General features: G+C 46.1%; 1 protein-coding gene across 2 annotated transcripts in view; it reads left to right on the top strand.

Annotated features, from left to right (window-relative positions):
- rdgA (retinal degeneration A) overlaps positions 1–15,031 on the top strand; it is a 540,908-nt gene that overhangs the window by 258,087 nt on the left and 267,790 nt on the right. The window contains exon 1 of one of the 2 annotated variants that reach the window (XM_084583556.1): positions 1,303–3,791. The exons of the other annotated variant lie outside the window; for it this stretch is intronic. Coding sequence (XP_084439682.1) covers positions 3,646–3,791 — 146 coding nt within the window. The 5' untranslated portion in view covers positions 1,303–3,645. Of the gene's footprint in view, positions 1–1,302; positions 3,792–15,031 lie in introns of those variants that run through there. 2 annotated transcript variants of the gene reach the window in all.

Consider the following 15,031-nt stretch of genomic DNA (forward strand, 5'->3'; position numbering starts at 1 on the left):
CTGCCTTTCCAGAAAGAATGTGAAAATAGCAAAAATGGGTCCCAGTCAGCCCAATCTAGTGGCCTAATATTGGAGCATGTCGACAAAGTCGGTCCCATGCAGTACCAGACGTTTGCACTCTGCTGGGAGGTTGCAAGAACGCGTGAAGACCAAAGGCGCTAGCGATATGGGTGACATCTATGCTGTTCACGGCGCTGGGTTTCTGAATATGCACATGTGTTTGATACCGAGAGTCGAGCAGATGGACAGCCTATACATGTTATGTCCTGACGTTTTCAGTCTGCCAGTTTGTGCGTGTCTGCGCCACAGGGTGCAACTGTCCCTTCGGTGATATCTATTATAAATAGTATTGTGGGATGAAAGATTTATTGGAGTGATTGCTTACACTGCGCGCTCAAAACCGTTATATTGAAGCCTTTCAGCATGATCCAGCTTGAGGGATATTTTTATTCGCATGCGTCCTTCTCATTTTCTCCCTTACAGGCGATACTTTGCGTGTACACAGTGATTAACAATTTATTCAATGCTTAGATTTAAACAATGCAAGACACAAATTAAGAAAGTGTAAACAAAAGCGTCATGACGAGCACGAATTCTGCTGCAAGAGACAAAAGGCTTGCTTATAAATTGTGTCTGTTAACACCCCTTCACGAAGTTAGAAGCCCAAAACTTAAACTAGAATGCAAGAAAGCACGATGACGTTTCTCGCGAATGAGAATTACGTACCTGTGCACAATAAAAACAAACAGACGTAGTTCGTAACTAAACGGGAACAACCCAGCCGATCACCTTCTTTTGTCATTACAGAGGCGAAGCTGCAGCTTGCACACACGCGCCTATCGCAGCCAGCATCGCCCCGCTGAGCAATATGTGGCGACAGCTAACTGCCGTTTAAGCACGAGAAAGAAGAAAGAAAAAATTTGCTATAGCTATGCAAAAGCCTTCTTTTCTGTTTGTAAATCCAATTCAACCCTTCAAACGAATCCTCCTCACACCATGCGTAGTGCAGCGGCCATCTGGTCGGTCTCAAACTCACAGCTTGGTGGAGCAACAGCGGACATCTGCCTTCCGTTTCAGATCCGTTTGTTCACTTTCTCTGCCTATCGGTTTGTTATTCTTCCTTTTCTGCTCTCAAACTACGCCCACGCTCACAGGCGGCTGCTGAATGTTTTCATTTGAAATAGTAGAAAATAAAATAGCAGCTCAGCCGCTTCGCGGCTTCGTCATGAAGCTCGCAGCTGCGCGTGAACACATGACCTGGCATCGCCTTTAGACCGTCGTAGAGCGGACTCACAATAGGGCCATCAGTATGCGCTCTGGAGTGCAGCTGGAGGCGCCATCAGTGATGCTTTCGGCGCTTCGCCGTCGAGCCGAAAACACGCCGAAATGCGGGTGACAACGTGCTCGTGAATGCTGCTGCGTCCGGCGGATCGCCAGGATTTATTGCCACGTCACGAAGCGAAGTGCCCGCGAAGTCAGAGCTGTGACCACTGCGAGATACGCGACTCCTCCTCCGTCTAGCGAAGAGAACAGCGAAACCTTAAGGAGACGGCAAGACAGCAGCGTGGTGCAGATGGTGTGCTAGAGTGGTGTCTCCTAGGATCAGCGCTGAGTGAATGATTCTCTCTAAATATTCAAGTGTTACTAAAAGCCTGTGAATGATGTTCTGATGACACTTCCGATCGATCAGTCTTGAACATTATACGGAATTCAAGGCTAAGGATAAAGATGTGAAAATATGTGGGAACCCATCGCAACTGTCACCGCCTACTGCTGAAAACACGAAAACATGGAGCCCATACGGCACGGTACCTTTGACAAAAGAACATTGCTTGTGGTGTGCAGAGACGTTTTAGAAGAACTTGAAGTCAAATATTTAGTTTTTGCAGGAGCAGTCACATGTGGCTCTCTACTTAGCCCTTCTTGACGGATACGGCACGTTCGTTGTAAGGGCAGGAGCAAACGTGCCGTCGGTCTCAGTGTACGACCGTTCCTGGTATAACCGTGAACGTTCATGTCCGATGCTTTAAGCTGACTTTAGAATGCACTGGAAACCTCTGAATGTAAGAGTGGAGTGACCTTTGAGCACCTGCTTCCGGAAAAAGACTTTTGTAGCCACGTATCCGGCTTGAGCGCTTAGAAATGTTTCCAGTACTAGCCACAGCCATTCGACGCATACAGTCAACAGCTTGAGTAGTTCGCTTCGTTGAAACTTGGTTCTTCACAGCGGTGAGGGTGAACGCACTCTACACTGTCAAATCGTGGGCGAGATCCGCATCAAAGAGGGCTTTAGAGTTTTCTCAGTGCCTGTGAACGGTATTCGTAACGATAAACCAAGGCCTGAACCATGCAGTTCGAAGATGCACCCTGCGTTCGAGACGAGGTGAAAAGCAACTGGCCTCTCTGTGACTGTCACTACGCGTAGTTGTTTTTCTTCCGGTCATTCATCCTAAATGGCATTGAGTCACGCATCTACTGGAATGGCGAAAGCATGACATGAACCTGCTCTTATCTTTCAAGAACGGAGAAGACAACGGGAGAAAAAGATCAAGTGCATTTCAAGAGTGCGGCTCTTGAGACCTCCATACGCCGATCGCGAGCAAGGTGACTTGTGCGCTTTGGAGACTCTTGGATCGTTTTGTATATTGATGTGACGGCTTCGGCGGATGTCAACAGACGCGATACGGAGGCTCAGCGAAGTGCGCAGGCTTGCGAAAGAGCCAGGCAGGCTGTACGTTTCTCAGCTAAGGACCAGCGGTTTCATCGCTATTTTCGTCTGACGTCAGCGCCATACAAGCGGTTATAAAACTTGTAAATGTAAGCGCGTAGCGCTCAGCGGGCACTGACGTCAAGTGGTTCTTAAAAAGCCACTTCTTGTGCGCACCGAGAAGGACCTGCAGGAGCGAGTAGCGTGACAGTATTGCAATTTCGATCGATGTTTCCAAATTGATTCGCACCTTGCTTCAAAGAGTCGCTTAATTATTGTTATTGTTTTTGTGCTTTCAACACGCCTTACTTCACTATTTTCGCTGTCAAAGTGCCAGTTCCTCAGAACATGCGGGTTGTTATGCCGGTGACTGCATTATTGCTAGGCTACGAGAAGAAAGCAATCTTTAGCGTTCATTTGTTGAAATGCAGTTCTCTTTGATCCTATGAAAATGCTAACGCACGCCTAAAGAGGCAAGAGAGCTTTCATATCAAAGGCAACATTTAGCGCCTGTCGTAGAGACATCATGTTGCCAAGAAAAAAATCCCCTTTATACACCAAGGACTTGAAATGACTGAAGGAACACAGCGGTTATGAAATATAAAAATACTCGTAGTCCTCCCCAACGCTTATAGCAAGACGCAGGGTACCAAGTTGCCAGGCTAGTACCTTGGTAGTCGTCTCCTGCCGCTAGAACTCCTTCTAGATAAAAATCTAGAGGTTTAAGGAAGGAACCTTAGAGTCGCTTAAGTGTTTACGGCCTAGCGATTATATACAGTCACACTCGTCGTCAAACACTCTTCGTCTGAAACTTCGAACAGTATTGTTAAACTATAGAACGTGTACCTGCTCAAGTTCTGCAAACGGCATTACTACGTTACGGAGGAGTCCAGCGCAGCAACTTTCGTGGGAAGTGTGCCAGCGTCGTCAAAAAGTGCATGTGTGCCGGTTTGTTCTTAAGCGGGTGCTGCCCCGAATTATTCAGGCAGGACTCAGGCGTTGTCGCACCATGGAATATGTGGGCCACTCCGTTTCGCAAGACTTCGGGTAATTACGACCTGGTCGTCGCCTCGGGGGCCTCAAGGTCAGTGACCTCTGCTGCATCTCCTTTCGTGTTCAGCTATGTAGTCGTAGCGCGCCCTTATGTTAAAAAAAGGACGATTACAGTCCTCCATAATGCAAAATTTGAGCCTGGCTATTTCAGCGTTGTTTTACTACATATCGTGGCAAAGAACATGAGAGGTGCTTGTATGTATGTATGTGCAGTGGAAAAGCGCTCTTTATTTTTCTCACTGTCCAAGAAACTTCCCAGAAGAGAAAGAAAAGTTCTGGATCTTTCTCTTCTTCTGTGAAGTTTTGTATGGATCGGGACTCTTGTGACTCGTGGCTCGTGACTCACTCTCGGTTACACCTGCAACGGCATCAACGGTTTTCTTTTTTTTTTTTATTCAGACCTGGTATTTATTACAAGCGGTTATGTACAGAAAGGGATATGTACACAGCGCCGTGATGCAGCTCAACCGCCGAACTAGCGCTTAAGAGCGCCGCTATAAGAATTTCAAGATACTTCTTTCACGCCTTCTTGGCGAACCCTGATAGTCAATTTTGGAACCAACTTTCAAGGCTGATTGCGAAATTTTAAGATTTTATTTATAACCGAAAAAGCAGAATAACAACCAAAGGTTTGGAAATTGGCTGGAGGAAGCCTGAAGGAAGCCAATTTGACCGCAGGCACAACTCGTTCTCGTCTGATTCACGGCGCACGAAGAAAAACAATTATGTAAGTCTTTTTACAGCCATTTCAGGTAAAGCATGATGTTCCTCATCGATTTAACTTTCGATATAGCCCATTCTGTGGTTACGCAAGGGTATGTATTGACACTGCTGCTCGGAAATCGTCGCCACGATCATATTTGCTGCTATTCGCAGAGCTCTCTGTACACTCTACCATCTCTGTCATAATATTTGGGAATGTACAGCTGTTTTTCGACACATCGTGTGAAAAAAAGAAACATTACTGCTGCAAATACTGTTGTTGTTACGTCTTGCGAGGCGCTGTCTTTTTTTTTTTTTTTTCCCCGTGACCTTTTGGAGCGGATTTTTACTTTCGTACTTTAAGTTCTAAGAAATTTCGCAGACCACTTTAATCAAGCCTGGGAAATAAACCATGAGACGTGTCTAACACGATCCCTGACTGTAACTGTCCGAGGCTCTCCAGGAGTTGCCGTTTGCGCCCCCGAACTCGGCGGACACTCGGTGCCGCGCCGGCGCTGCTAGCTGCAGCTGCCGTTGCTGCACTCGCCGCATCTTCGGAGCCAGTGACGCGCGTGGCGCCGACATTCAGGGCCCAGCTGCGGTCTCCGAGGAGGCCGCTTCGCGCTGAGACGACGGCACCATCGTTGTCGTCCGCCCATATGCCGGGACTGTCGTCAGCTGCGCTCGTGCTGCGTACCATACACGCGCACGCGTTGCAATCGATGTCTCCTTCTCTCATATTCCTTGAGGCCCCTCTCGTGTTGCACATACTCACTCTCTTCGTTCTTTTTTCTTTTCATATTTCTTGTAAGATAAAACAGTTGAGAAAAGCTATTCTGAAGCTAATAACGTGCGTGCACCGGAAGACTTAATTATATTTAATTGCCTCGTGGAGGGACATGGAAGCGGCAGACATGCGTGGGAGTTGTTGATGGTCTTGTGCGATGGAAAGGAGTCAAAAGATAAAGTGCAATCTCCTGCGCTTTTATAGTTCGTGCATAGAGTGTTGCTTCATGGGAAGGACCTGTTTGTGAAAAGTGATGTTCACGTGCAGAAGGCCGCGCAAGTCTTTATCGTAGAGAGTTGAGAGAAGTAAAACGAGATAATAACTTTAGTGATATCTTTTAAGCCTGGTTATACCTCCAGTAAAGGAGAATCACCACTCCTCTCCTACCAGGTCACGAACGGGCTGTGCCAAGAGTGGCAATAGGAACAATTCAGACTTCGACAGAAGGGCGAGAACAGTAGAGCAAGCTGCCGGGCTAGTTGATCTTGCATAATGTGAAGTAGTCAGCGCAAAATTCGGACTAAAGACAAAAGGGAGGACATAGAGGACAATCCCTCGTGACTGTCCTATGTGTCTTCTCTTTTGTCCTTCATCCTCTGTATTTTGCGCTGACTGCTTCACAGAAGAACGGGGAGTCGTCTCGGGCCTTATGTGCCTTGATATGGCTTTTAGGATGTTTTCTTTCTGCTGTAAATGCGTGGACACTAGCAAAGGATGTTCTTGAGGTTGGGATGTGCATGGAAGTGCGCACAAAGTCCTTCTTTGTACGATATGAATCTATTAACATAGTACTCAGTCGTCAGTGCATGGATTTTCGCGCTGCAGACTATTCTTCCCTCCTCCCATTCCGGCTCATGAGTTAAGGCCGATTCATGCGAAAGAACGTCGGTCCGCGGGTCGCACATTACTTGTGCACACGGATTACTTGGCTTGTGGTTTGTGGGGTTTAACGTCCCAAAGCGACTCAGGCTATGAGACACGCCGTAGTGGAGAACTCTGGAAATTTCGACCACCTGGGGTTCTTTAACGTGCACTGACATCGCACAGCACACGGGCGCCTCGGTTTCCGCCTCCATCGAAAAGCGGCCGCCTACTCTGATTCGATCCCGCATCCTTGGGCACAGTAGTCGAGCGCCGTAACCGCTGCGCCACCCCGGTGGGACGTGCACACGAACCGATCAAGAGAAAAATGTCAAATGCCTTTTCTGCAGCTTGATTTAGCGGGGGACTGCGAAGCTATGCGCGCGGTGTGGTGACGCTGTTCTCAATGTTTCGCCTATTTCCGCTGCAGGAAATAGACTCCCTCACCGCAGGTATACAGCTAGATATTCTAGGCACTATACCGAAAGCGCGCAGCTTGCGACTCTCAGTGAATTAAAAACAAAAAAAGTTTATTTTCCGATATGAGGATTACATGTGGTGGGAATGGGAGTGGGACTCACATAGTCATGGGATAATAGGAGACGGGCCTTTTCACTTGTGCCTTTTGGTTCTTCGATTGTTCGGTATAGTGGTATGGAGGGGTGAGTGGTGGAATTTAGGCATGACAGGATTGGTATAGGCCTGAGGTGCGCGCGGTTAAAAGCTTCCCTTTCCTGCTTCCAGGCGTTTCCGATCGCTCTAAAGTGGTCATGCAACTTCGGTTCGTCCATTGCGCCGTCTGCTTTTTTGGTCAGCCGAGTCCGCTTGACGTCATTGGGCCGCAGACAAGTTTGCAGTGACGTGTGAACACGTGATGCACGGCCCCTAGATAGACGGGCAACCTTCTTGTAATGTTCTTCGGTTTTACCTTAGTTGAGGGGGGGGGGGGGGGGGGGGGGGATAAACCAAAGGGTAAGGTAGTTATGTATGTGACACATTCTACATGCTCTACACATGACTGCATGCTCATAGTTAGCCACTTAACTAATTCGCGATGGCTCAGTGCTAAAAGCACTCAGCTTCTGATCCCGAGGACTGGAGTAATGTCCTGGCCACTTCGGCCGCGTACCGATAGAGGCAAATCAGAAGGCTCCCGTCTACTTTCTGGTCAGCGCACTTTCAAAAACTCCACATGGCGGAAATGACCGCCGCTAAGTGGCGTCTGTCGTAACCAATCTCGTTTTTGTACGTTAAACGCTATACATACCGCGGGCCATATATGTCACTTAAAATTATGCATAATGTAATCTTGCTATGTGATGATGTAATTTTATGCAGACGATAAGTAGATATCAGAGACATCTAATATTAAGAACTAACGCTGCAAAGGAGCTTCATTATGCAGTTGGCGTACTTAACACAAAGACGCTTGTGGTCGCGTTAGTATGCGTGACTCAAGGCGTGACGTTACCTATAGCTCATTGGCTTATCTATGGCGTGCTTTATTTTTCCTTTGCGATGTGGTAATAATACAGACGCGATCGAATTGCGTAAGCATTGGAACATTTTATGCGCTCGCACGCTTTATGTGCAACGGCGCCGCAGCAGCAACTGTGCTAGCCTGTGGTCTTCGCCTGGCAGCCTCCCACTTTCTCGAAATCCAGTTATGTCCAGGGTAAACATTTGTTCGGGTTTATTGACTGGTGACCTCAGCTTTCCCTGCGGGCACTATGAGCGCCGCACACAGTATATCGCCCTAAAGTCGCTTTTGCGATGCCTGCAGCATGATCTGGCGACATTGGGCTCTCCCGACAATGCGCCTCCTGTTATGTATGTCACGTCCATAACTATCGATGCAACCTTCAAGTTTTCAGCGGATTAGTTTTCGGCAGGCGTTCACGTTGTGGGTACAGAAATACACACGCTGTTGTTTCACCTGTAGTTTGGTGTTCCTTCTCAAGCAAACAAATTTCTTTCTTGCTCGCTTTTCGTTACTTATTTATACTGCTACTTTTGTATTTCTTAACTTTTGTTCATTCGTTCATTCATTCGTTGTTTCGTTTGTTTGTTTGTTTGTTTGTTTGTTTGTTTGTTTGTTTGTTTGTTTGTTTGTTTGTTTGTTTGTTTGTTTGTTTGTTTGTTTGGTGGGGTCGCTGACACCGCGATCCCAAACGTCCAGCTTTTTATGCTGATTACTATCATTCTCAGTAAGCTTTTTTGAATGACAAATAGACACAGATTTATAGGAGCGTTTGAGGAAAAGGTTTCGTGGCGTATGCCCTATCAAGACTTGTTTGAGGAAAATGTTTGCAAAAGACAGGCGACAAAGCACAAACCCAGTAGGTGCCCCTTCACCGCTGAGCCATTTCTTACGGATCCACATGCAAATGAGGAGTCCATGGCTCGTGGGAGCAGTTTCCAATGAACGGAATCCGTCCGCGTCCGTTGAGGAGGCCATTACAGCGGAGCGGAAGACACAATGAGGATCAGCCTGGATTAAAAGTTAACCCTACAATTAAATGCGTTCAAGACGGCTTGAGGTCTCAGACTCAGACGCGACGTCTAAGTCTCTTCGATTATTGAAGCTTGAAACTATCAATGCGAACAAGTTTGAGTAAACACAGGGAACGGACGGAATTTAACCACGGTTTTCGTTTTATTTAGCACGTAGACTAAGTTGCGTGTTATGGCTTTCAAAGCCCAGTTGTGAACTGATGTTCCTCTTAATGTTTGAATTCACATTGGCTTGATGTAATTCTTTATTTATTATATTATGGAACTCAATTATTGATTGATTGATTGATTGATTGATTGATTGATTGATTGATTGATTGATTGATTGATTGATTGATTGATTGATTGATTGATTGATTGATTGATTGATTGATTGATTGATTGATTGATTGATTGATTGATTGATTGCAAACTACCAGACCTGAGTATTTCTATTCAGCGTGTGACTGGCTTCTGCGTTCAGTAGAGTAAATTTAATTTCCGGCTTCTTTCTGCTTACAGACCTTCGTCTCTTAATCCCTGCTTCCCTTTTTGTAACGTGCGTTCACTAGAAGACAGTGGCGGCTCTTAGATAGCCACCTTTTTATTTCCACCTAAACTCTGTAACGAGGCAAAAAGAAGCCAAGAAGTTAACTGAACAAGGAAAACAGAATGCAGTTAATATCGCTGCGCGCTTCTTACTGAATGCGTATATATAGTTACCACGTTGTCATGTGTTCGGGAATGTTTTGGCACAATACCAGCTCCCGTTCTCTGTTTCACTGCTGGTTCCCAGAGTGATGCGCTTGGTATTCAAACGAAATGGCTTTCCTGCAATAGCTGGAAGGCGTCTTCAGCACTGCAGTCCTCGCACGTAAACCCGACGACCTATACAGCACATATTACCGGCCCATTATTGGCGCGTGTTGGGAATGTACTGGTCCGTCCCATGTATGTCCGGAATCAGCCACCGCCCTCCAAATATTAGGTCAATGATTTAGGCCTCCTTCCGAGTTCAGACTGTCTGACACAAATATATGCAGGAGGGGAGACAGCATTAGCGACTTCCAAGCTAGACCTTCATAATCGACGAGTCGGCGTGGTCACAATTGGCTGCGACAAGGTGAAATTGGTGGCCATCAGGCAAAGAAGCTAAAGATTACGCGCTCTAGACCTGCTTTTAGGGCACTGGTTCTGGAGTGCGGAGTGACTTCAAGTACCTGCGATTGACTGCATTGAGCACAGGATTAGCAAAATAACTTCAAAATATAATGGTACACTTGCCTTCAACAGGAAAGAGTGGCTGAGATTAAAACCAAATCAACTCAAACTTTATTTTCTCTCGAGGGTGACGGGTAAAAACCGTTTCAATGCAGCTTTTGCATTCCTGATGTGTTGTAATAGTCTACCTTCCCTACTAACTTGTTTTAACAATACGAGTATAGTTTATGGTTTAGTTTGGTTTGGTTTGGGGGTTTACGGTCCCAAAGCAACTCAGGCTATGGGAGACACTGCAGTGAAGGGCTTCGGAAATTTTGACCACCTGGGGTTATTGCGCTGACATCGCACAGCACACGGGCGCCTTGCTTTTCGCCTCCATCGAAAAGTGGCCGCCGCGGCAGGGATTCGATCCCGCTAACATGGGAACAGTAGTCGAGTGCCGTAACCACTGCGCCACCACGACGGGGAGGAATATAGTTAATTGATTTAATTACACTTATAGGGCCCCCAGGCCTCGGCGGCCGCTTTTCGCTGGAGGCGGAAAGCACGACACCCGTATGCTGTTTGATGTCAATGCACGTTGTAGGACACCAAGTGGCCGGAATTCCTAGTGACCCCCACTAAGGCGTCTCTCATGGCCTTAGTCGCTTTTGTAGGCGTTAAACCCCATAAACCAAACCACTATCGAACTCCAACACCTAAGACAGGAAGAGAGGCTTCAGTAATGCACTGAATAAACTGATGGCTGTAAGTCATAAGGTCTTCGCCATGTACAACTAATTTCCTGGCAGAAGGTGGCAAATATAGGCATTTGATGGAAGTTCATGGCGAGCGTTCTTCGTGAGCCTATTGCTATGAGCTGCATTAAAACAAGCCCTTCAACGTGCCAGACATATATCTGTCAATATCAATGTAAAATTAATTAACTGATAACACAGGAGTTTATTCTCAAAGAGCCAACCCTACTTGTCGATTGCACTGAGGGCTAACAGATTATTTCAAACCATGGGAGAGTGCGTTTTAGAGGGAGACCTTTGCTGCTACATCGGAGGTCACCGATTCCAAGATTGAGATATACGCCGCAAAGAAACGTATTATCAGCCCAAATACCCGTAGACAATAAAGTCTGCGGACGTCACTTAACGCCGGAGAACATTTCGGACGCATGACTTTTCAAACGAGGAAGAAATAAATCCACTTAAGACAGAGTTTTAGGCAAGGAGACACGATCCCTTCGCTGCTATTTAACGTCTGTTTAGAGCTATTCAGATACCTGGATTAGGAACGGCTACGGACAGTGGGTAATGTAGAATACATCAGTTACCTGCAATTCTTTGATGACATTGTTTTGCTGATTAACCCAGGACATGAATCGTAAAGGATGATTGACAAGAACGGTAGGCCTAACAATTGTACAGAAGGCAAGCTATGCTAATGGCCTCACAAGTGAAGAGCTGTTTGCGATTGGTAGCGAGACGCTGGAAGTAGTAATAGAACACGTCTATCTTTAGTTGCGTCTGCTTCTTACAACGTAACTGAAAGAATTAGAAGAATCAAATTGATAAGGAGCACGTTTAGCAGCCACCCTCTGCTTTCCTAGCTTTCCTCTGTGTCTCTCATGGGAAAAGCATACAACAGCTGCGTCTTACCGATGCTCTTATATGGGGCTGAAACGTGGAAGCTAACGAAAAGGTTTACCTCAAATTGACGACAACGCAGAGAGCTATCCAAGGAAAATGTAAGCGTAGCATTATGAGGAAAGCAGCTTCCAGAGTAGGCTATAGGGACCATACTCGAGGTACTGATGTTCTATTTGAAATCAAGATAAAAGAAAATTTATGTGCAAGGCATCTAATACGAAAGAATGGTAACCAGTTATCGCTCACGGTACGTAAACTGCTGTATTCCAATTCCAAGAGAAATTAAATGTAATTTAGTTAGGCGGATGATATTAACAAGTCCGCAAGGGTCAAGTGAAAGCAACTAGGACACGACCGAAATATTCGGAGAGATATAGTAGAGGTTTTGTCCTGGAGTGAGCGTAGGCAAGTTAATGAGGGTGGTTAGGACGATGGCATGAAAGAGACTAGACCATAACGTATTTATTTAAATGTTTACAGCGACTATACTTACTGCTATATATCACCACAGTTCGCATCAGCCAGATAGCGTCCATATTAAGACAAACACCTATTTTAATCACCTTTAATCATCTTAATATGCGATCCCCCCCCTCCCCCTTTCCCTTTTACTTAGGAAAGCAAGTTTTCTAATCTCTAATAATAATTGGTTCACAGGAAAGTAAAGGCGAGGTGTGACCGATACTGCGCCTTTCCTTTTCTGTGAACCAATTATTATTATATTACTATAATTCGTCACCCTTTGGAAGCTTGGAATCCTCCACTACGGCGTCTTTCATAGCTTGAGTCGCTTTGTGGCGTTAAACCCCATAAAGGAAACCAAACCAACCTTTGGGAGTTGTTTCACGCTGCCCTACGGTCGAAAGATTAAAGGCTAACTCTCCACTAATATAGCCTACACTTCCCACCCTTATCCCGAACTTGAAGCTGCGAAATAGGGTCACTGCGTTACACGACGCATTTTCTACTATATCTGCTCTTAAATGCAGCATCGTCGCCGAGGGTTCAGCAGGGGTGCCTGATATAGATATAACAACGGCACATAGGGTTCGCGACCGGTGAACTCCGCAGTATTATCCAATTATGTTCTTATCACAGAGAAACGTAATACGAAATAGACCCCCGAAGTGCATTTACTCGACTGAAACCAAAGAAAAGCGCAAAATATGAGTAATTCTTCATGCCTTCTTTGTCAAATATTCTAGCGAGCCAACTTTTTACGGGTATTTCGCTCGAGAAAGGGTTCCTGGCCGCCAACATCGACGTGTGGGTGTTACAGCGGTTTAGGACAGGTAGAGACGAACGGAACATGACAAGCGGACGCGAAGTGGAAGCTTCCGTGGGCGGAAGTGAGAAAATGAGAGCAGGAAGTAGTGGCGAAGCGAGCGGAACCTACCGGCGTCGGACAACGCGTGTGTACGGCAGGAAGGCCTGGCAAGCACTCGATTGCCAACTGACACGCAAAGTGTCCTCTTGCTGTACCATGCCGCGTGCCTTTCTCTTCCCCATACCTAAAGTGGAGAGAGGGAGAGGGAGTAAGGCCAAAACAGAGCCAATGGAAATCCAAAAAGGTGTAAACAAGGAAATTGAGGGACATAAAGGTGCGTGGAACGGGAGGCACTTCGATTAGTCGGCGTTACCAGGGGCAACGCGAACGCTGCCACTTAGCACTTAGCGGGATACAGTTATACGATAGTGTGTATCGCATCTTCGCCGAATTGAATGTCTCTGTGGCACACGATCGACATCGCGCCCGGAAATCTGCCGAAAATATGTGATGCGCTTGATTTTGGGTGAGGCGCCCCTAGAACAGCAGTGGTTCATAGCTCTAAAGAACCACGCACCGTACATTCATTCATCCATGGGGCATAGAACAAAAAACAAAAATAAAGCATGTGCATAATGTGTCCAATTTCGCCTCGACGCCATATGAGAGGTTTGTTGGGGAACTCCGAAATGGTCGCACAGTTTGGTGTCGTGCGTGCTTGCATGCGTACACGTTCTGTGCTATCCTCTATTTCTTTTGATAGGAAACAACCTTTAGCCAAGCGAAAACGCAGTTGGTTTTTTGATACGTGATTGCGAAGATGCCATTACGTAGACTGACAGTACGCACTCGTTCGACGTCAGTTTCCATCAGCGTAATCCATGAGTGGAATGCGTTAACTTCCATCAGTGGCTTATTGCGCATCTGAAAAAGTGGCTTTCGCTTGAAAGTACCGGTGTTTGCTCATAAGTGCAGAGATAGCAAACTATCGAAAAATATACATCAGTTACGCTTGACACGATATTCGCAATATATATATATATATATATATATATATATATATAGATATAACTTTCGGAACTCTGTTAGGGCCCCAAGCTTCTAAATCCCGCCCTCTGATTTATGGTCTCAAGAAAGGCAAGCTCACTATCGCGTCACCTGCAGTAGTTTGATAAACTTCTAAAAACGTCATTTGTGTTGGACCGGCAAGAAGAAATAACTAGTTCTATTTAGTCCACCAGTGGCGCCTTCCCACGGCAAGTTTCCGAAAGCGCCAACGACGTCATATCCATATTTCCCTTCTGACTCCTCTAAATGACGAGGTCATTTATTAACTCTGCTTAAATGCCCGTAACAGGAGGCAAAAATTACGAGCTTTCCGGCTACACAGGAAGTAGCCATCTAAAATTCTATTTATACAGATATGCGAGATATGCTGACCGATTACTTGCAAAGTATGCGTTAGTGTGGTTCACAGACCGAGTGAATTCCATTTCGCCAGTGACTTGTAGGGAATCAGCCGCAACCATATTTACAAAGAAACCCTCTTATTGCAGCCACCAGAAAAATGCAGGACTCGACTCATCTTAAGCATTTCAAACTCCATATCATATGCTTAGCAACGCCTTCATGTCGGGGAAAATATATAGAAGAAAAAGATTACAAAGTATGAATGAGCCGTGTATTTCAAACTCGTGCGCCATGTTCGCCAGTGTTTCGAAACACTTGGCAGTGTGCGGAGAATCCTGCTCTTTCGTGACCTGCGTTAGTGTCAGAATAGTGCACGTTGATTCCGGTCACAAGGGATAGATTTGAGGGCAAGAAAAAAAAAGAAAAAATAGGGAAAAAGGGCGACTCGATAGGGAATAAAGGTGAGTTCTGCTTTCAGCAGTGGCTCAGAAGGGTTGAAATCTTGCTGCCGTTTGTGAGGAAAAGTAAATGTCTTCGCAGGACATCCAGTCTGTCAGTTGAGGATAGTACTTTAAAAGAAATGAAAAGAAGATGTGACTGTGCAGCGCATGACCATGCGTTTCCCATCGATCAGGATGTTATAATTGCCGGCGCTGGGACAATGCGGGGAATGGGCGATTTTGTGCGGTGTGCCGTCGGTGAGATAAATGCATACCATAGCTGTTGAGTCGTCCCCCCCAGCCGGGGACAGGATGAGCGGGGCGAAGTGTGCGCTGGGAAATTCAGAAACTTTTATTTGGCTTGAATTGTTTTTTCTCAAGAAGACAGGGTATGAATCGGGGAAGTCTAACAGCATTCTCTGAACGTAAATGTGCGCTTGTGTTTGATTT

This window comes from Amblyomma maculatum, chromosome 11 (genome assembly GCF_055883805.1).
Source record: "Amblyomma maculatum isolate TAMU_Amacu chromosome 11, ASM5588380v1, whole genome shotgun sequence".
Lineage (NCBI taxonomy): Eukaryota > Metazoa > Arthropoda > Arachnida > Ixodida > Ixodidae > Amblyomma > Amblyomma maculatum.